This window comes from Muscardinus avellanarius (assembly GCF_963383645.1).
Source record: "Muscardinus avellanarius genome assembly, chromosome: 18".
Lineage (NCBI taxonomy): Eukaryota > Metazoa > Chordata > Mammalia > Rodentia > Gliridae > Muscardinus > Muscardinus avellanarius.
Genome location: NC_137804.1, coordinates 2,573,822 through 2,596,035, shown reverse-complemented (window position 1 = coordinate 2,596,035; position 22,214 = coordinate 2,573,822). Strand labels below are relative to the sequence as shown.

The following is a 22,214-nucleotide window of genomic DNA, read 5'->3' as shown; positions in this document are numbered from 1 at the left end:
AGGATTTGTGGAAGAAGTGTTTTAGTTCTTACTAACAGGCCCTGTGGCCTCTGGGTAATTGCTTTCCTTTTGGGGTCTACAGTTTGACCTATTAGTTGGAACTGCTGGGCTAGTAGGAGACACAGGGATTTGCACTCTCCTGGTCTTCGCATTCGACATACACGTCTTTTTTGTTAGATTGAATTTGTGACATTACTTTTTTTTTTTTTTTACAAAGGATTTGTGTTTCAACATAAGCCATTGGTGAGAATTATTGCTGTAAAGCAAATTAGATCATGTAAACTACCATGTACTGAATATTTCTAGAAGGTTGTTCCTTGGTTGGGTGTGCCCAAATCTCAGATAGACAATATAGCAGATTGATTGATTGATTGATTGATTGGTTGATTGATTGATTGATTGTACTGGGAATGGGACCCAGAGGCATTCTACCTCTGAGCTACATCCCTGTTCCTATCTTATTTTGAAACAGAGTCTTGCTAAGTTGCAGAAGGCTTTGCTAAATTGCTGAGGTTGGCTGCAAACCTGAGATCCTCTCGTCTTAGCCTCCCAAGTACTGAGATTACAGGCATGCACCACCACACCAGGCTAGGCGACTTATTTCTTCTTGAGCCAATTTTGGCGATATGTGTCTCTCATGGAATTCATTTATTTTGTTTGTCTTATTTATAGCACCAAATTATTCATAATATTTTCTCATTATTATTGTATGTTAACAGCCCTAATGTTTTCCAATTTTATCATTTTTCCTGGATATGAATGGAAGCAATATATCTTCTGGGAAGCATTTCTTTCTAAAACTACTTGCTCATTATTTAATGATATGTTAGCCAAGTCTTATCAGGAAGTCAAAATCCTTGGGAGTGGTAGCACCTCCCTGTAATCCCAGTACTTGGGAGGCAGAGATAGGAGGATCACACCCTGAGTCTCAGCAACATAACCACATCCTCAGCAACTTAGCGAGAGCCTGCTTCAAAATAAAAAATAAAATTGGGCTGGGGGGGGTCTAGCCCAAAGGGAGACTACCCCTGAGTTCAATCCCCAGTACAAAAAAAAAAACAACCCCCAAACAAAATTCATTTAAAAATCACTTTATAAGGAATCTGCGAGCTGTTCGCCCCTTCTGACCTGTAATCTACCTGCTCCTCAGATAACATTTGACACTGAAAGGGAGTGTTCAAGTCTTTACATCCACCTGAAATCCATCCACACCGAAGCGTGAGGACACCTAAATGAGACAGCGTGCTCGGTTCTCCCCTGAGATAAAGGAGACAGGAGAGTTGGCTCTGGGGATAATTTCTGCAGCCTCCATGTGGATGGGACATGCTGCAGCTCTGCTGAGCCTGTGCTTTAAAGTGCTGATGGACGTGGAGGCGGGGGCTGCTGAGGGCCCTCGAGGTGCAATTACCAGGCAGGGCAAGCAAACCATGGAGCCAGCAGCCAGGCGGGAAGCAGTCCGGGGGTGGGGTGAGCTTCAGTGCGCTCTCCTGTAGAAACACTGCACTGGGGAAATTGGGGATGGCGGGGGAGCCAAGCTCAGCCCAAACCTGGACAACTGATTCTCCTTGCTGTAACGGACCACTGGCATCAAATATCCAGGTCACAGGAAATGACAGTGGCCCTGGGTTCCTGACCTCTGGGAATTTCACTGAGTGGGAGATGAATCCCTGGGGGTGCAATCTGGAAATCTGGGCCAGCTGGGAGTGCCTGGAGGGAACTGTAAACCCCGGCAGAGGGGATAGGGAAAGACGAACTGTCCCCAGGGAGAGCTGCTCTAAGCAACCCTGCGTCAGGTGCTTCGGGGAGGATGGCAGGTCACATGGAGAGGCGCTCAGACACTGGTGTGAAGGATCCTGTTGGCAAAAGAGAGGGGGGCAAGCGGCACCGGGATTTGTCAGGGAGAAGAGGAGCCCATTGGCTGCGTGTGAAGAGAGGGTTGCAAGGCAGAGGACGGGTCCACCCGTCGCGCAACCAGGTAGAGGTAAAGTTATCATGGCCACTGCCTCCCCATCACTGGAAGCAAAGGAGGTCACGGTCCTATTAATGCCCGACTTGCAGGAGCCCCGCGGGGCCCCTGCGGCTCACAGGGCTCTCTGCCAGTGTCCTCAGAGTCCCCAGGGCTGGGTGTCACCTGGGCGCAGGTACACCCTGCTCTGTTCTTTTTACCATGGTTTGTCACTCTGGCCCCTCCCTCGGCTGCCTTCCCAAGCTCTTCATAGTCTTCTTCTGCTCAGGGCGGGGTGCTGGACCTGTGCTCAGAGCACCCTTCTCCCTGTGCACCAGAGGTGCTGAGCCAGCTGTCCTGGGCGGGAAGTGCAGGGCAGGAGCTATCTTTCTCAGTGCCTCCTAGGTGGGCGATTTCCTCCCGAGGTCTACATCGCACAAGCATCTCCTTCTTCCCTTCCCATCTCTCCTCTTGCCTGCCCATGAGCAACTGGGGCAAAGCGATCCTGGAGAAATGTACCCACCACTGGGCCAAAGCTGACCCCGGGTCCCACTTTAGATTTAACTGGGTCGCGCTGGCATATTTACAGGGCTAATCAAACCCGTGCACGCTAGTCCAAGGGCTTTGTGGTCTCTCCACTTGTGGGCTGTGTACCAGTATTGGGAATGGCTTCGGAAGATTTGAGAAAGCTCTGATTATTAATAGATATATTTCAAAAATAATTGTGTCAAAATGGCAGACTTGGAGAGAGAAAGACTTGGTTTCCGTTTCAGTCAGGAAGCAAATAGCTATTGAAACTTAGATTGACTTAGCTAAAAGTAATTAGCACGTGGATAGGAGAGGGGAACTAGGGCTTCCTCTTTCTAAAGACAGATCTACATAATAATCTAGCTATGCTGGGAGGAGGGGTCGACCTTCATGAAAGGAGACACCTTGCTGGGGGAGGAATCTTACAGGTCCCTTTACTTCGTCAGAATTACGTAAACAAGATGGAGGCCATGGGTATAAAAAGTCTGTCTGGTCCACGTGCTGTATCTTGGGTGGGCATTCATTTGAACCCCCCCCCCCCGGTGCCATTCTGGCATGGGGCTGTAACTATCTTCTGTATTTCTATCTTTTTAATAAACTTCTTTAAATCTTCAGCAAGTGTCCGGGCTAATGTGTATTTACCCATAGCCTTGGACAAGAACCCGCGGTTTTTCTGTTTTTGGGTTGTTTTTTTTTTGGGGGGGGGGTTGAGGGAAATTGTGTCCGGAACTCTAACAGGGGTCCTCGGGGACACTTTCTCCAAAACCATATCATCTCAGACTGTAACAGGCTGCAGATTTTGGTTCTGTTAATCTCTAGCAAAGCGAGAGCTAGGCTATATTCGTGCATATTCAGCTAATGTGTATACCATCTGGAAGTCTTATTAAAGTGCAGAGTCTGGTTCTATTAAGTCTGGGGGAGGCTGAAGTTCTGATCATTATTAATATTATTATCATTTTTTTGTCGATACTGGGTATGGAACCCAGGGGCATTCTACCTCTGAGCTACGTTCCCAGCCCTATTTTTTAGCATTTCTTATTTTTGAAACAGGGTTTCACTGAGTTGCAAAGGGCCTCACTAAGTAGCTGAGGCTGTTTGTGAACCATGATCCTCCGGTCTCAGCCTCCCAAATACTGGGATTACAAGTGTGCGCCACCATGCCCGGCTGAAGTCCTGCATTTTTACAAAGTTCCTGGGTGGCCCAGATGCCGCTGGCCCATTTTGGTAGCTGAGGGGATGAAAGCATGCCAATCCCAAATATACCACTTTGCACGGGATTATTTTGAGCTGAAGGTGATTGAGAAACAGCAAATGCAGAAAAAACTCCTTTTTTTTCCCCCTAAAAGCAGGACAGAAATTTCCCTTTGTGAACGTGTACCTTTTCTCTTGTACCAGAAAAGCGAGACTTTTAATTACCAGACAGATTCTAGACTCCTGTCGGTTCAGAGATGCACTGAGAGGAATCTGCCTGGCAAACGCAAACCAAAACAACCTGTAATTTTCATTTGTTCTTCCTATATACTTACTTTTATGACCCCATAGAAACTCAGACCCTCTGTCTTTGGCTGCCCCTTCTCTACAGATTTGTCACGCTTTGTTGAAACCTACACGTTTGTCACACTTTGCCTATAGACCTCTGATTACGACTACCATCTTGGGCTTTTTGATTCATTTCTGCGAGGCCCCCGTATGCATATAAAATAATCCCTTTCTTCTGTTGGCTTATCTCTTTTCGGTTCCTTTGGCAGGACCCCAGTCGCTGAGCCTATAAAAACAGAGGAAAAGGAGTTTCCCTTTCCAACAGTAGTCAAATTCTAGGTCATTCCCTCTGTTGTTTCTATTTGCTCTACTCAGAAGGAAATATCCTGGTGAGGGAACCATGGCCGGGCTTTCTGTTTCATGGTGCTGGTGTTTTTATTTTCTGGTGGTCCTGGGGATTGAACCCAGGAACATTCTAACTCTGAACGACACACCAGCCCTTTTTTATTTTTAATTTTTAGAAGACCCAACAAACTCAACCAAAAGGCTTATAGAACTGATCAACAAATTCAGCAAAGTGTCCGGATACAAAATCAACTTTGAAACGGGGTCCTGCTAAGTTGTGGAGGGCCTTGCTACGTTGCTGAGGCTGGCCACAAACCTGTGATCCTCCTGCCAGCCTCCAAATACTGGGGTTGCAGGTGTGCACCACCACACCTGGGCCCCAGATGGGTGGATTCTCAGGACCTACCCTGGGTGATGCGTGCACATTGACATCCCGGAAGCCCTGTGTTGTAGAGTGCAGTAAACAGGAAATAGGGGCTGCTGGTTTAAGCAGTCGAAGGAAACTGTTGGCGACAGCAAAGTTCCTACCTTGGCTGTAGGTCTTCTTTGCACCAGGTGTCTGTGGGACACATCTTGGGACCTCTGGGAAGAGATTGATGCTTTCTGATTTGGGGTTTTTCAGGTATAATAAAACCAGAAGAGAAGGAAGTGGGAACTTGGAGGGAATAAAAGAGAGAAAATGTGGGACTAAATTAGTGTGAATGGAAAAGGAAGAATGAAACAAAGAAAGGAAGAAAAAAGAAAGAAGGAAAAAACCCAGGGAAGGAGGATGAGAATCATTAGGAGGTGAGGGATGAGGCTTAAAAAGTGAGTTTAGAAGCTGGGGTGCACATCTGTAATTTCAGTACTTGGGAGGCTGAGATAGGAGGATCACAGGTTTGAGGACAGCCTCAGCAACTCAACAAGATCTTGTTTCAAAATAAAAAGGGCTCAGGGTATAGCACAGTGGGAGGATGCACCTGGGTTCAATCCTCAGTACCCGCATCTCCCCCCAAAACAGCAAGGAAAGGAATTGTTATTTAAAAATTCTCTTGTGTGCTGGGCCTGGTGGCACACACCTGTGATCCCAGTACTTAGGAGGCTGAGACAGGAAGAGCCGGGTTCGTGGTCAGCCTCAACTACTTAGTGAGACCCTCTGAAACTTAGCGAGAATAAAAAATAGGGCTGAGGGTGTAGCTCAGAGGTTGAATGACTCTGGGTCCCATTCCCAGTGCTGGAAAAAAAAAGAAACAAAAATCTCTTGTAAACAACTGGGCAATCTGTAAAAGTCATGGTATGTCTGATGCTGCTGGCGAGATCACTTCTGTCTTTAGACAGCCAGAAAATCTCATCAGGCATTAGGTAGGCAGTACTGGCAAATATTACTCACTCCAAAACTCCTTGGGCTTGAGGGGCTCCAGGCCAGGTGCTGGGTGGCACGTAGGGACATTAGCCTGAGCAGGTCAGCAGGCAGAAGCTTACTCGGAACACAGCACGACCCAGATAGAGCAGGAGACTTAATTACTGTTTTTGACATCTCAGCGGAATCATGCCGGTAATAAAGAAGACAGAGGGGGATGACATTAATTAGAGACTGGAGTGTCATCCGTGGTGATGGTGGCCAATAAATAGCAGGCAGCTTCACTTTATTACCTTTCCTTAATTAATTTCTCTAGCCTTGATCAATGCAGACATTGGCCAGGCTTCCAGGTTATGAAACAGTACCGTCTGTGCTTGACACTTGGCCAGAGGCTGTGCTCCAGGTGTTTTTTTTTTTTTTTTTTTTTTTTATTCATTTAGAAAACTCTCCTTGGGGTGTCTGTATAAGCAAATGTCAGTTCACAACTGTTTTTCCTGCCTGATAATCTGCATAGGAGCCAAATAAATGTGTTCCCGACCAGCCCTTGGAAAAGGCCCAGGACAAACTATTACTCCGTGGAAAAGGCTTCTTGTCTTGAAGTATGAAGAGTGGCACTCGCAGACAGCAGAAAGGCAAGTTTATTGTAAAGAGAACGTGGAAGGGAAGAAGAGGCAGAATCCCCCCGGGCGATGGGGACCCTGGAGTCCACAGCTGCCCTCTGCATCCTACTTGGAGCTGCCCAAGCCGTGTGCCGCCAATTGTAAACAGCTTGCTCCCAGACGCCAGGCGATCTGCCAAAGAGAGGGTCAGGTCACCCCGAGGGCCTCAGTAGGCCTTCATGTCCAGCGACGCCTTCAGGTCACTACCCAAGAGTTCCCTGGGCCAAGTGCCATCAGTTACTCCTGCCTTCCTTCCTCTTACTCTTTTATCTCTCTCCCTTTCTCTTTCTTCCTTTCTCTTTCTTTTCTTTCTTTCTTTCTCTCTCTCTTTCTTTCTCTTTCCCTCTTTCTTTTGCTTTCCCTTTCTTTCTCTTTCTTTCTCCTTCCTTCCTTCCTTCCTCCCTCTCTCTTTCTTTCTTTCTTTCTTTCTTACCCTTTCTTTCTCTTTCTTTCTCCTTCCTTCCTCTCCCTTCCTTCCTTCCTCTCTTTCTTTTCTTTCTTTCTTTCTCGTTCTCTTTCCCTTTCTTTCTCTTTCCCTTCCTTCCTTCCTTTCTTTCTCTTTCCCTTTCTTTCTCTTTCTTTCCTTCTTTCCTTCCTTCTTTCTTCCTTTCTTTCTTCCTTTCTCTTTCCCTTTCTCTTCCTTCCTTCCTTTCTTTCTTTCTCTTTCCCTTTCTTTCTTTCTCTTTCCCTTTCTTTCTCTCTTTCCTTCTTTCCTTCCTTCCTTCCTTCCTTCCTTCCTTCCTTTTTCTTTCCCTTTCTTTCTTTCTCTTTCCCTTTCTTTCTCTTTCCTTCCTTCTTTCCTTCCTTCTTCTTTCTTTCTTTCTTTCTTTCTTTCTTTCTTTCTCTTTCCCTTTCTTTCTTTCTCTTTCCCTTTCTTTCTCTCTTTCCTTCTTTCCTTCCTTCCTTCCTTCCTTTTTCTTTCCCTTTCTTTCTCTTTCCCTTTCTTTCTCTTTCTTTCCTTCTTTCCTTCCTTCTTCTTTCTTTCTTTCTTTCTTTCCTTCTTTCTTTCTTTCTCTTTCCCTTTCTTTCTTTCTCTTTCCCTTTCCTTCTCTATCTTTCCTTCCTTTCTCCTTCCTTCCTTCCTTCCTTCCTTCCTTCCTTCCTTCCTTCCTTCTTCCTTCTTTCTTTCTTTCTTTCTCTTTCCCGCTCACATTCCTCTGGTCTTGCTTTCTGTCAAAGCCAACTGCACCTGCGCACGCAAGAGAGAAAAGCTCCCCAGAGAGGAGGTCCCGAGTGGGAAAGCCCCAGAGTGCGGCCCAGTGGTCTGCCTTACGTACTTCTGGTCCCCTCCTCCAGTCGGGGCTCAGAGGCAGTTTCCTGGGATTTGCAGTTTCTTTCAGTCTTCCTCTCCTGGTTGCTGCAGCTCCAGGCGCTGTCTCCTGGGCCCTCTTGGGATTGCTCACTGGCGGGAACAACTGGAGTTCTGTGAAGCTGTTTACTTTCAGGAGGCTTGGATCTCATTATCACTCTTCAGGAGTTTGGGAAGTTGGTTAGCATCTGTTACCTCTCAGGAAATGAAGTTTTCTACCATGGCCCTCCGGCCCATTCTGCCTATTTTTTTTTTAACCCCTTCACTTTCCTGCTAAGAAGAGAAGGGGTTAATGTGCTGTTTTATGCATTCATTTTGCTTCTCTAGTTGTGTGAGTGTGTGTGTGTGTGTGTGTGTGTGTAATACTTGGGATTAAATCCAGAGTTGCTCTATGACTAAGCTGCACTCCCAGACCTTTTTATTTTTTATTTGGAAGCAGGGCCTCGCTAAGTTGCCGAGAGCTTTGCTTACTTGCTGAGGCTGACCTCAAACCTGTGATCCTCCTGGCTCAGCCTCCTAAGTACTGAGATTACAGGTATGTGCCACTGTGCCTGAATCTAGTGATTTTTTTTTTAACTGGCTATTAGCAAATATCTTAAAACACCCATTTCTTTTAGTCTGCGTAATGTATAAATGCGTAAGGAGCGATCATGCATTACTCATGTCCTGTAGCAGTTTGGATGTGATTCAACTTCTTTTTCTCCTGTGTTGTTACAGCTTTCCCAGAAGCCGGTATGAGAATTCAGAAGTTAATATGGTCACAGATATAGTTTTTCTTTGTGTTGTAATTAGAAACATGGGCTCTGTCAAAAAAATGACCAAAGGTGAACTCTCTTTGTGATTAAAAAAAAAAAGTGTAAGAGATTAATCTTTTATTTATTTATTTTATTCTAAACATGTTGATTAGCAGCTACACATATAACCAAAAAAATAAAAAAGGTAAATAATAAGCCAGATGTGGTGTGCAGGCTTGTAGTTCCCGATACTTGAGAGGCTGAAACAGGAGGATCCTGGGTTTTAGGCTAGCCTCAGCAATTTAGACTCTCAGCAGCCTAGGGAGACCTGTTTCAAAAACAAACAAACAAACAAACAAACAAACATCTGGGAATATAGCTCAGAGATAGAATGCTTCTGAGTTCAATCCCCAGTAACCCTCCACCCCAACCATGTAAATAATAAATGATGAGACAGGAAACTGGATCAGTGTGAATTTTAGTCCCCTTGGTAGACTTTCCAGCCTAATAAGATGCAGCACTGATCATTGTGGAATCCGGTAAAACAAATTCTTCTGAATTACAGCAGCACATAGGAGAGGTGGTTTCTGGGAGCCAGGCTCATTTGCGGCACTGTGTAACGGCAGGCTGTGCTGGTTCAGTACTGAGTTCAGTGGCTCACACGCGAGGGCGTCCCAGGGCCACCGAGCGGAAGTCGTTCTGTCTCCCCAGAAGGCCCCTGTGCTTTCCAGAATTTTTCCATTATCATCTCTACTGGTTTCCAATCGCAACCATTACACGGATACAGATTCATCCTGCCCAGTCCTATTACCCTTATCTTCTCTTTGGCCTTGAGATGCCTAGGGATTTGAGGAAAACCTAAGTCTGCAAGAGCTTTGTGACCTTGGGAAAAAAACAAAGCACAGTTGGAGCGCCCTTCTAAGCGGAGCGGAGGGCTGGGCATGGGCAACGTGAGCGGCATGTTAACGCTGCTTGGCAGGCAGGGAAAATGAGGCCAGCAGGATTAGACAGTGTTCCTAGGGGGACACACACAAATCTCAGAGGGCCAAGATTTAATTTTTTCCCCCTTGTGGTACTGGGGATTGAACTGGGAGCATTCTACCTTTGAACTACACCTCCAGCCCTATTTTTATTCTTTTATTTTTTTATATTTTTTTAAAAGGTCTTACAAAGTTGCGGAGGACATTGCTAAGTTGCTGAGGCTGGCCACGAACTTGTGATTTTCCTGTCTTAGCCTCCCAAGTATTGGGATTATAGGTACGCACCACCATGCCCAGTTTAAGGCCAGGATTTATTTATTTATTTATTTATTTATTTATTTATTTATTTATTTGGTGGTAATGGGGTTCCCGGAACCCTTCTACTTCTGGGCTACACTCCCAGACCTATTTTTTTAAAAATATTTTTATTTGGAAACAGGGTCTCTTAAGCCAGCGCGGCTGGCTTTGAACCCGCGCGATCCTCCTGTCTCCGCCTCCCAAGCGCGGGGATTACAAGCGTGCGCCACCACGCCCGGCTAGGGCCAGGATTTAAATGAAATCTTCTGACTCCATGTTCAGTGTTCTTTGCATGACTCTAAAATGAGAGTTTCTCAAACTCTAAAGAAGTGTAAGGCTTTTTTTCCCTATCCTTATTAATTGTTATTTATAAACTCTACCCTGGCGGATTTCCTTTTGAAAAATGAATGTTTGTGACCATGTTTCCTTTTTTCGTTTAATTTATTTAATCTGTTTAGGAGGTCTGCCATTTACTGACTCTTGGTGCTGAAAGTAGGAACACAACGATTTGTAGTTAAAGCTGGAAGATTGACACTAGATATTTGTGTTGGATATTAGGGTTGGAAACTTGCTGCCCCAATTCTGACAGCTTTCTCTCTGTATAAGGGCAAAGTAGGGGGGTTTGCGTAATCCTTTGGAGCCTTTACAGTTAAGAGGGGAAATATTCACACCTACTCATATGCAGCAGCAATTACTGAGATGTTCAGCAGAAGAGACCAGGTCTTCTGCACCCATGTGTGGGGCTTGGGTCTCACGCATCTGTGCTAGGTCTCGGCTTAACGGATGAGCAGGATTCTGAAGAGGGAACTAATGCTTCCAATTGGGAGATCAGATCAGGTGTGGCGGTTGATGTGGACCTCAGGTCTTTAGGGTGGTGAGACTTGGCTGGCTTGTGGAGCGAGGGTGAAGTGGGGTTGGGATGCGGGGACCCTGGGTTATGGAGGGCCTTACATATCAAGCTGAGGAGTTTGGATTTGGCCTTTGAGGATGGTAATAAGGAACTACCTGTTCTTTTATATGGCTGGGGTGACCTTATCGCTGGAGAGGAACCCTATAAACTCTGTCCTGGGGAACAGGAAGCAAAGACAGCGACACTATTACATTAAGACCAATTTATGTTGCTGTAGGAAGTTAACAAAATGATAGAGTATTGCTGGCCAGGTGTCCCCTGTGACTTCCATCCTGGGAAGCTATTGGCTTGGTGGCTCAGGCCTGGGAATTACCACGCTTACTGTCTGCTATCTCAACCTTCTGTAGCTTTGAAAACTATTTGCTGCTAATGTAGGAACAGGCTATGGATTATTATCTTAGATTTTTGGAGGTTGAGTCATATGAAATTTCTGACTTGGAGGTCAAAGTTGACATAACCCCTGGCAGTTTCTTACGACTCTGTTTCATTGATTTTGTAAGGTATTGTTGGAGAGTCTGAATGGATACTGGCTGGTCTTTGGCTTTCACATTAGGTAGATTGGGGTAGGTACCAGAAGAGTGCTGCTCTGGGTAGCCTGGAAGTACTTGGTTTGCAGTTGTCCTGGGGATGAGAAAGTTCCTGGAGCCCAAGGTTGTGGCCTCGGGGTTGCTATGCTCTTCCTCTCCCAGTCTCTGAACCAGGCATTCAGGCTCTCTTTGTTTTGTTCCCTTACTTGTAAAGAAGAAAACTTTGCTCCTGACTGAGAACTTTAAAAAAGCACAAAGGAGGGCATGTGGAAGAGAAAACCACATTTTCCTGGCACTCCTCAGTAGCTAGATGCAGACAGAACCGGAAACACCATTTCTGTTGGCCCCAGTTATTCTGAGAAGGTGGGGGGCGGAGTTTTCACTCTTGCCTTGGACCACGGAGCATTTGAACGAGTCTGTGGATGCCTGGGCAGCCGACCGAGCATGCCCGAGGTTGCCGTGGCAGAGGCCAAGCTGTTCTGTCTTTACATTATTTTTGGCTGCACCCTGGGATGAGGATTGCTCTTTGGGGCCCTGTCTGGGTTCAGGGATGGGTGTGTTCCCAGGTTGTTCTAAATAGGAAGGGTCAGGGTAAGTCTTGAAATATGGTGCATCTGCTGAAATTCTCTCAGCCATCCTGGGAGCACATCTCTCTTTCCAACCCCAAAGGTGGGTACCACTGGGGCCAGTTGCCCATCAGCACACCTGGACTCTACAGTTATCTTTTTTGGGATCTTGAAGCCACCGGTGTCATCATGGCTTGCATCTTTGTCACTGCAAAATATGTAAGACCCACCAATGTCTGTCCTGTTTCATGAATGCTGCTGACCATCCCAGTCCTTCCTCCAGGGTCTTCCCGAGTTTCCTCGATGCTACATGCTCCAGCATTCCTAACAGATTACTGAAGACTTCTTTGTCGTCGTCATCGTCATCCTCCTCCTCCTCCTCTTCCTCTTCCTCCTCCTTATCCCCTGAGGACCCCTCTCTTTCTTTCCTGGAAGAGAATACTTCTTTTCCAGGGTTATGGGTTTGGGGCTCAGAATTTAGCTTCCTGGTTCAGAGCTATGACTTTTCTTCCCTTATATAACTCACCTCCTTAGGTGAGTCTTATGTCACCTGGTGACCTGGTGTGTGTCCTTGCCCGGCACCATCCCGAGGTGGCTGCCTGGCCATTTCTCCATGATACAGAGTCTTCTGCTCCATCACGAGTTTTACTTTCATTTATAACCTCAGTGGCCCTGTGGACACCCTTTCCAGCCCCACACCGTGGTTCCTCTACCCTTCAGCTAGGGGGCGCAACTCCACCCCTGGCCTCCAAGCATTCTCTATGGTGTATGCCCAGACACTTCCCTTTTATCTGCCTCTGGATGCCTCCAAATTTCCTGGTGGCTCTGCCGTTTTCTGACCTTATCTAATGAATGATCCATTGGGACTCTCTGGAAAGCTCTTGTCTGAAATATGGTCTAAGATACCTTTCTGTGTTCCTAGACTGTGCCTTTTCAGAGAAAATAATTAGGGCCTCATTTTCTTAGCCTGACATCTATATAGCAAGGATCCTTCTCTTTATGAAGCACTTTATGAAGTTGGGTCAATGGGGGCAAAGAAAACATGGCCCAACAGCAGGGAACAGGCTTTAGGAATAAAACCTGGGAGGAGGCATCTGACCAGGGGGAGAGCCCAAGAGGGTCAGAAGCCTGCCTCCTTACAGGCTCGGGGATTTTTATGGGGTAAGGAAGGGGAGGTACAGGAGTAGTCGAGTAAGCCACTGGTTGGTGTACCAGTGGCTAGGTCATCTCCAGGCAGGATGATGGGCAGGGGGTATTTCTCTTTCTTTGTTCCTTTGTTTTCGGTCCTCCTCCAGAACAACCTCATGGCATCAAGGATGCCAGCCCTCTGCACACCGGCATTTGCTTTTCTTTTTTTGGTACTGGAGGTTGAACTCAGAGGCCTTCTACCTCCAACCGCACCCCTGAGCCCTATTTTATTATTTATTTATTTATTTATTTATTTATTTATTTATTGGTGGTACTGGGGTTCCTGGAAGCCCTTCTACCTCCGGGCTACATTCCCAGACCTATTTTTACATTTTTTAAAATTTGGAAACAGGGTCTCCTAAGCCAGCGCGCGCGGCTGGCTTCGAACCTGCGCGATCCTCCTGTCTCTGCCTCCCAAGCGCGGGGATTACAAGCGTGCGCCACCACGCCCGGCTTATTTTTTATTTAGAAACAGAGTCTCACTAGGTGGCTGGGAGCCTCGATAATTTGTTGAGGCTGCCCTTGAACCTGCACTCCTCCTGCCTCTGCCTCCCAAGTATTAGGATTACCAGCCTGCACCACGCCTGGCCTGCATACAAGCGTTGGTACCCTTCCTCCATTCCCCATGTCAGGAAATGCAGACTGACATTGCTACTGCAGATCCTTCTCCCTACATCAGCCGTCTCAGGCAAAAATGGGAGTAGAGCGATTCAAGAGATGGAGAGAAGGGGGGACAGATGTCCATAAACCCTGGAACTGTAAATGTGGTGGTTAAGCTCACAAATTGGTGGCGTGTGGGAAGATCAAAACCAGCCACCACCTTGTCATCTGATCTGACACCTGTGTCCAGATGGAAATCATCTCCAAACAGATTGTGTGTCATAATGACAAAGCAGAGAGCTTTCTGTGTGGACATGCTGGGCCAGACTGCCCATCCTGGCATGACAGGAGTCCCTGCTACAGTTGATTCAAATACACTTATAAATAATTACTTTTAACTTCTTTAAAAGGAAGTACAAGTGGCGGATTCCTCCACACAGGGTATGGAATATGGGTCCTGTGGAGCAACTTGAATAATTCTCAGCCAACCCTCAGAGTTTAACTGAATTACACATTCTGTTGCTTTCTGGTTTTTTTCTTTTTCTAACCTGGGTAGAAATTGGGGAAATTGAACCAAATTTTGCCTCAACTAGTTAATTCTGGCTGGATATAGTTGGTCAAGAAATACAGCCTTATTTTATTCATACAAATTCTTATAACTTAAGCTCTGGATATTAGTGAGACATTGGTTGGTTTTCTTATTTTTTGCAATGCTGGGAATCAAACCCAGGGCCCTGCACATAGAAGGAAGTTTCTATATACTTAGATTGAAACCTACTTCAACTTTACCATGTTAATCCCTAATTCAAGAGAATCTCAATTAGAATCAGGTTGGTGTAGCATTTTCCTGTGATGGCAGGGGGCGCTGTGCACAGTAGACTTCTCTACCTTATTAGTAAATCATGTTACTAACTGAGCCAGGTGTGGTGGTGCGCGCTTGTAATCCTAGTACTTGGGAGGCTAAGGCAGGAGGATTGCAGGTTCGTGGCCAGCCTAAGCTACTTAGTGAGGCCCTCTGCAATTTAGTGAGACCTGTTTCAAAATAAAGAATAAAAAAAAAATAGGGCTGTGGGTGTAGCTGGGAGGTAGGATCCCCAGTACCTCCAAAAGAAAAAAAAAGAAGAAAAGAATTTTGCCACTAGTTAAATTACAATACGGAATGGATATTAACAAATATTAAGATTCCAAGATTTGTAACTTGCAATTATTGTGTCCTCACCATGTGTCAAAAATGGTAGTTACGTGAGCCACAATTGTTTTCTTATTTATTCTTCATAAAAGCCCTGAAAGGAAAGCGTTAGCATTCCTACCTTATGGATGAAAAGACAGACAGACAGACAAATATTTTAAGTTCACATAAATAGGCAGCGATCACTTGGGTTTAAAATCCAGATCTGCCTCAAACCCTGTGACCACACCTTCTTCCCTTCCTGCCTTACGTAGAGGAGTTGGAAGTCCAGCTGGGGAACTGCTCTTGCTAAAGAGGTGGGTGAGATCCGAGCCCCTTAGAGGTCCACGATGTTCTGCCTCCGCTGTTTCCTGGGCAGTGAACCTTGGGCCTCGTGTCTTAGTCGTAGAACCTTGAAGCTCAGCTCCCCTCGGGGAGGCTGGAGTTGTGTTTCCAGAGCCAAGTGTATCTGGAGGTGGGTGCCCTAGGTATGGTGTGTCTGGAAGGGGCGAGTCCCCACCAGCCTCAGGGGTGACCTCAGTCTAGTGCTGACTGTTCTGTGTTGCCCATCTTCTAGAGTAGACTAGAGCTTTAGACTTCAGGTATAAAGCCTCCCTCATTTGAAGCTGACCCCAAGAGACCACTGTTTTTTTTTATTTTTTATTTTTTTGGTGGTACTGGGGGTGGAACCCAGAGGCTTTCTACTTCCGGGCTATACTCCCAGACCTATTTTATTTGGAAACAGGGTCTCACTGAGTTGCTGAGAGCCTCACTAAGTAGCTGAGGCTGGCTTTGAACCTGCGCGATCCTCCTGTCTCAGCCTCCCAAGTGCGGGGATTACAAGCGTGCGCCACCACGCCCGGCTCAGAGACCACTCTTAAAAACACGTGGTGGCATATTCCTGCAATCCCAGTACTTAAGAGGCTAAGACAGGAGGATCAGAAGTTCGAAATCAGCCTCAGCAATGGAGCAAGACTCAGCAACCTAGTGAGACCCTGTTTCAAAACAAAAGTTTAAGAAAGAGCTGGGAGTGTAGGGTGGAGGTAGAAAGCCGCTGGGTTCCATTCCCAGTACCCGACACGCGCACACCCTAAAGACCTGTCATGGTAGAACAGTGACCTTCAGTCACTTTCGATAAAGCCTAACGCACTCTTTGAATCCCTCCTGACTCACATTCTGTTGTCTGTCTTCTGTTGCAGGAGCCCGAGGCGTGTGTGACCATTCTCTAAAATATTTGAGCTCAAAAATCACAGAGCGGAAGCTGCAGGGCGCCTGGCTGCCTGCTGGCCGAGGGAACCTGGAGAAATCCTTCCTGGGCCCGCGGGGCTCCGTCATGCCCGTGTTCAGCCCCCAGAGCAGCCTTCCCTCCGTGCACGCTGACCACAGCCCGCTGAAGCCCAGGGTGGTGACGGTGGTGAAGCTGGGCGGGCCGCCCCTCCGGAAGGTCACCCTGCTCCTCAACAGGAGGTCCGTGCAGACCTTCGAGCAGCTCATCGCCGACATCTCGGAGGCCTTGGGCTTCCCGAGGTGGAAGAGCGACCGCGTGAGGAAGCTGTTTAACCTCAAGGGCCGGGAAATCAGGAGCGTCTCTGATTTCTTCAGGGAAGGGGATGCATTCATAGCCATGGGGAAGGAGCCGCTGACCTTGAAGAGCATTCAGATGGCTATGGAAGAACTGTATCCCAACAAAAACCGGGCGCTGACCGTGAGCCAGCACAGCTGGGTCCCTTCTCCCAGGCTGAGGAGCAGACTCTACGGCAAGGCTCTGAAAGGGGGTCACCCCTGCGGGGAAGCGGGGAGCAGCAGCCATGAAACTGCAGGCAGGAAGGCAGCCATCAGGCCCCCGGGGAAGTCAGCCCAGGAGCCGGTACCCGAGGACAAGGTCCGGGCCCAGAAGTGGGCCAGGGGGCAGCGGGAGCCTGAAGCTGGCAGCACCAAGCCCATGCCCAGGGAAACCACTCTGTTGGAGAGTCAGGTGAGCGGAGAGAAGCACCTGGGGGTGGAGATAGAAAAGACCTCGGGGGAGATCGTCAGGTGCGAGAAATGCAAGCGGGAGACGGAGGGCCAGCAGCGGGACCGGCTCTCCCTGGGGACCAGCGAGCTGGACATGGGCAGGTGCCCGCAGTACGACGCGACGGAGAAGTTGGTGAGGACCAAGAGCTGCAGGAGGTCCCCCGAGGCGAACCCCACGGCTGGGGATGAAGGGCAGAAGGGGGCCGGCACCAGCAAGAGTAGCCTCAGGAATCCCACCCAGGAGCTGAGGCGGCCCAGCAAGAACGGGGACAAGAAAGCAGACAGAGACCCCGAGGGTCGGGACATCCACGCTAAAACCAAGAAGGATGTGGCAGAAGGTGTGCCAGCCACAGGGGAGGGGCAGAGGGACGCGAAGAGAGACACCAGGCACCTCTGCAGTACCAAGCCCGGTGGGGGCTGGCTCCTGAGAGGGCCCCAGGCTGACCCTGAGAAGCTCCCCAGGCCCCGAGGGGAAGAGAAAGAGGCCGAGAAGAAGCCAGCTGCGTCTGGAGGGCGAAAGGGGGTGCCCAGAGATGATCCCCCAGCCAGGGTGGAAGAGACCAAGGCTGAGCGGCCCGGTGGCCGGAAGCCGCGGCCGGCGGGCATCATCGCGGCGGACGTGGAGAAGCACTATGAGATCGGCCGGGTCCTCGGCGATGGGAATTTTGCCATAGTGAAGGAGTGCCAGCACCGGGAGACCAGGCAGGCTTACGCCATGAAGATCATCGACAAGTCCAAGCTCCAGGGCAAGGAGGACATCGTGGACAGCGAGATCTTGATCATCCAAAGCCTCTCTCACCCCAACATCGTCCAACTGCACGAAGTCTACGAAACGGAGGCAGAAATCTACCTGGTCATGGAGTACGTGCAGGGAGGGGACCTTTTCGATGCCATCATAGAAAGCGTGAAGTTCCCGGAGCCAGACGCTGCTCTGATGATCACGGACTTGTGTAAGGCTCTGGTTCACATGCATGACAAAGACATTGTCCACCGGGACCTCAAGCCTGAAAATCTCTTGGTAAGCCCAACTTCTGCTGCTAGGGGAGACGGTGTTCTTAAAATATAGGCTAGCTGGGCTTGGTGGCACATGCCTGTAATCTCAGTACTTGGGAGGCTGAGACAGGATGATCGCAGGTTCCAGGCCAGCCTCAGCAACTTAGTGAGGCCCTTGCAACTTAGTGAGTCCTTGTTTTAAAATAAAATATAAAGTCGGGTGTGGTGGTGCACAGTTGTAATCCCAGCATTTGGGAGACTGAGATAGGAGGGTTGCAAGTTCGCGGACAGCCTTAGCTACTTAGTGAGGCCCTTTGCAACTCAGTAGACCCTGTTTCAAGATAAAGGATAAAAAATAGGGTGTAGCTTGGAGGTAGATTGCCCCTGGGTTCCATCCCCAGTACTGGAAAAAAAAACAACACAACAAAAAACAAACATAAAATAGAGCTAGGGGTGTAGCTCAGAGGTAGAATGCCCCTGGGTTCAATCTCCAGGACCACAATAAAAATAAAAATAAAATAAAATAAACACGAATGACTTCATTCTCTGTTACTTTTGCACAGTAGGACATTATTTCTATGTTATTATTGTTATTTGTTTGTTATTGGGGATTGACTCCAAGGGCATTCTACCTCTGAGCGATATCCCCAGCCTTTTTTTTTTTTATCTTGAAACAATTTTGGGAGAGTCTTGCCAAGTTTCTGAGCCTCATTTTCAATCTGTGATCCTCCCTTCTCAGCCTTCCAAGTACTTGGATTATAGGTGTGCATTACTATGCCCAACTAAAAATTTTCTATTTTGAAACATGGCCTTGCTAAGTTGCTGAGGCTTAGCCCAAACCTGTGATCCTCTTGTCTCAGCCTCCCAAGGCCTGTGATTACAGGCGTACAGAACCCTGCCCAGCTCTACCTGTACCTTATTTTAACATGTTCTGATGTTCAAACTTTGGCAATAGTTGCTGAGATAAAATTGGTTTTGACTAAATTACTGAAAAACAAACTTTCTGATTTAAAGGAAGTGGAAAATGTTTCCTCATCCCTGGGAGACATCATGGCCATGGTGGTACCGTGTGGGTTGAATTGCTTGAACATGTGAACATCCTCTGGCCTGGGTACCAGGTAGCAGATCTCTCCCTAGGCTTTGTGCCCAGCATCCGACCTCCTGTTGACTGTGGCCTTCCCTTTGGAGGAGATGATTTGCCAAGGAATTAAAAAGGGGCAGCGCTGCATGGGTCTTGGAGGACTGGATAAGGGGTTGGTGTCCAGACAGATACCCTGGGCTCGAATCTTGTCTTTCTAGTTTGTTTGTTCCTAGATAAACTCTTCACCTCTTTGAACCTTAGTGTACTCATTCACAGGAGAAAAACAGCAATGACCCTGGAGGTTGAGTGGAGATTGAGCAAAGGAAGCAGCTCTTGAGAGCAAGGAGCTAGCTGTGCTTATAGCTGGGCGCTGACATTCTCCTGTTGAACATAGCTCCATAGAACACCGACATCTGGTAGGGCCATTCTGTGGCCATGATGTATCAAGCAAAATAAGACTCCTTGAAAAGATAATGTCTGAGTGCAGAGAATGACAAGCATGGTGTCTAAACTGAGCAGGGCCACCTATGGCCCCGCTGGCCACCCTCAGAGCCCACCTCGCCAGCGCCCTGCCACCTTCGAATGGGAACTAGTAAGGGACTCAACCCTAGAACCACTCTTGCTTCTGGACACTATCCAATCCCTGCTTTCTTGAACTCTCCTTCAAGTCATGGAGCCCAGCCCAAGTCTTATAATAAGTTCTGTGAACATCCTCTTGCTTAGATGCCAGACCCCAAGGGTGAATGTCCCCACTCCTGTTTCTTTTGCTACCTGAGTCGATAAACCCAGCATGTCTGACCATAAGCGCATCCCAGGCCGTCTTCCTTGGGACAGCATCCTTACACAGTCCTCATCTGCTATCTGTATCCTACACTCTTCTTCATAGCTCCATCACCACCTGACATGGTCTTATCATCATCTCCTCCTCCTCCTCCTCCTCCTCCTCCTCCTCCTCCTCCTCCTCCTTCTTCTTCTTCTTCTCTCTCTCTCTCTCTCTCTCTCTCTCTCTCTCTCTCCCTCCCTCCCTCCCTCCCTCCCTCCTTCTCTCCCTCTCTCTCTCCCTCTCTCTCTGTCTTTCTCCTTCTCTTTCTCTTTTGTTTTTGCACCACTGGGAATTGAACCCAGAGGCATTCTACTCCTGCATCTCACCCCCAGTCTATTTTTATTTTATGATTATTACTTAAAATTTGAAACAGAATCTCACTAAATTGCCAAGGCTGGCCTTAAACCTGTGATTCCCCCTGTCTCAACCTACCAAGTACTGGGATTGCAAGTGTGCACCACCACGTCTGTTTCTGACACCTGCTTTATTTACTTTTCTGTCTTCATTCTCCTATTATAAAAAAAGTTGTTCCATGACAGCAGGGACTCTGTTTTATTTGGAGTATACCCTGAAACCTAGAGCAGTTTTGTCACATGGTGGACATTTAGTAAACTTAGATGGATGAATGAATCAAGACCATAGCATGCAGCCTGGGAAACAGCCAGCATTTCACCATTATTATTACATCTACCATCAATATTATTACATTAAAAACAACTCTGATACCAAGGTGGCTATCCTGAGTAAGCATTCAAGTCTGATTGCGGCAGACGGAGCAATAGTGAATGGAGGCTGATTTCAACAAGCCGTGGTTTTGGGGGGAGGTAGGCAGGGGTTCAGCCTGTTTCCTGTAATTTCCATGGCTGTACACCCAGCCTGAAAACATGGTCACGATACACTCATCTGTCCTAAACTACTCCCAAGAGCAGAGTGAACCTCGGAGTGAGTCAAGCTAATTATCTGGTGAAATGAGGTCTACGTTGGCCACTGAGTAGAGCAACCTTGTTTTTGTTCAGTTTTAGAGAATTGCAGATGCAATTTGGCTGGTTGCCTGAGTGGTCTGAATTACCCCCTCTAATAACACTGTCTTTGCAAATTTAATTTTTGCATCAGCTAGTTTTCTTGGTCTTCCCACTCGCTTTTTATTTCTGTGTGTTGGGTCTGAGCTCAGGTGCTTTCAAACGCTGTTTATGGTGGACATTTGGAGTTCGCCACAGGGAAGTGTCTTTTTAATGGCTCTCTGCTCTTTCCACCGGATTGTGGAAGCAGGAGAAATTCTGATTAGAGGCCCAAGTAGGTCCCATGAGCTGGACATTTCAGACACGTGCCTGCTGAAGCATTGTAACAGTTTACACGTTCTCAAATATGTGGAATGAGAATTTGCCCTATAGGACTGTTTTCTTTGGGGGACATTTAGCGTAGCTTGCATTTTCTAACAACAGACCAAGCTGGTCTGTTGCTTGGTCCATCTTTTGGGCCACAGGAGCTGTGTTTGAGTGAAGGGACGGACTTGCCAGAAGGTTTTAAAAGGAGAGTGAGTACCGGGTTAGTAGGCCTGGAGGAGTTTGCTCCAGGAAGTAGAGACACTGCATGGAATGGGTTTGGGATGGACAAGCCGATTGCCTTGCAAGTCATTTGACAAGTCTTCGTGGACTTAAGTGTCAGTGCATAGTGCTTTTAGTACTTTGGGTGATGAAGTATGTTTGTGTGTGTGTGTGTGTGTGTGTGTGTGTGTGTGTGTAAGAGAGAGAAATAATTGTAGATAGCTGTTATTTTTCAGTTTAAATACATGAATGGTTTATTGATATTGGCCTTAATTGATATCTAGACCATTTTCTTTCTGACTTTGAACAGTATCCACTCCCCTTATCTAAATAAACTTCTCTCTGTGTGTGTGTGTGTGCGTGTGTGTGTTAGTGGTAAGGCTTCTTCTGTAACTGCAGACAGCTACATATCTGAGCCATCTTGTAGAGAATGGGTTAATGCATTTGCTGTCCTGTGGGTAATTTGTCGGCTTGCATTTGTCGAAATGGGCAGGTCTGTCATATTTATGAAATGTTTGTCCTTTTTCTGGTGACTGGGGTTCAACATGTTGCTACCAGGAGTCTGAATGTTATCTAATATCAGCGCTTCCTTCCTGATTTTTCAGACAGAGGTGAAGATAGTGTTGGCTCTGACGATCAGCCCTTTGTCTGGGTTAAGGAAGATGTCATCTCTAAACTTGCTGATACGATAATTACACTACAAATTTGTTTAGTCTTCTAAGGTTTGCTGTTAATAATTGTCAAGGTGATTACTATCTACCAATTAATATTCTTCACTTGCCTTAATTTGTATTGTTAAATGAATACATCTTCCCTTTAATGAATGGCTGCTGTTTCTGAGCTGTGTCTTTGCTAAGCTTAGAAAAGTGGTCATGCTAGAACTAACTTTTGATTACATGGCTGACTAAACTGCTGCTGCTTTTAAAGACTTTCTAAATGTGCTAAGAGCTCCTAATGAATATAGCCAACTTATCATATTGTTTTAATCAACAGAAATATTTATGCCTGATAATTAAGCCCTAGAGTAGAATTTCAGGCCGATATTACCAAGTTGCTCTGTTTCTACTGATCACATTTCCTGATCCTACGCTAGCATTCTTCTTCCCTTAGGGCTGTTTAGACTCCTGAGATCTTGCAAAAGAAGTTTTAATTATGAGAATTTCCAGCTTGCAGAAATATATATGTT

The 22,214-nt window shown here is 47.0% G+C and overlaps 1 protein-coding gene across 1 annotated transcript in view; it reads left to right on the top strand.

The window, feature by feature from the left end:
• DCLK3 (doublecortin like kinase 3) overlaps positions 1-22,214 on the top strand; it is a gene marked incomplete at both ends in the record, with an annotated part of 49,864 nt that overhangs the window by 14,345 nt on the left and 13,305 nt on the right. Inside the window, one exon of the mRNA XM_080715002.1 lies at positions 15,774-17,605. Coding sequence (XP_080571128.1) covers positions 15,774-17,605 — 1,832 coding nt within the window. The remainder of the gene's footprint in view (positions 1-15,773; positions 17,606-22,214) is intronic.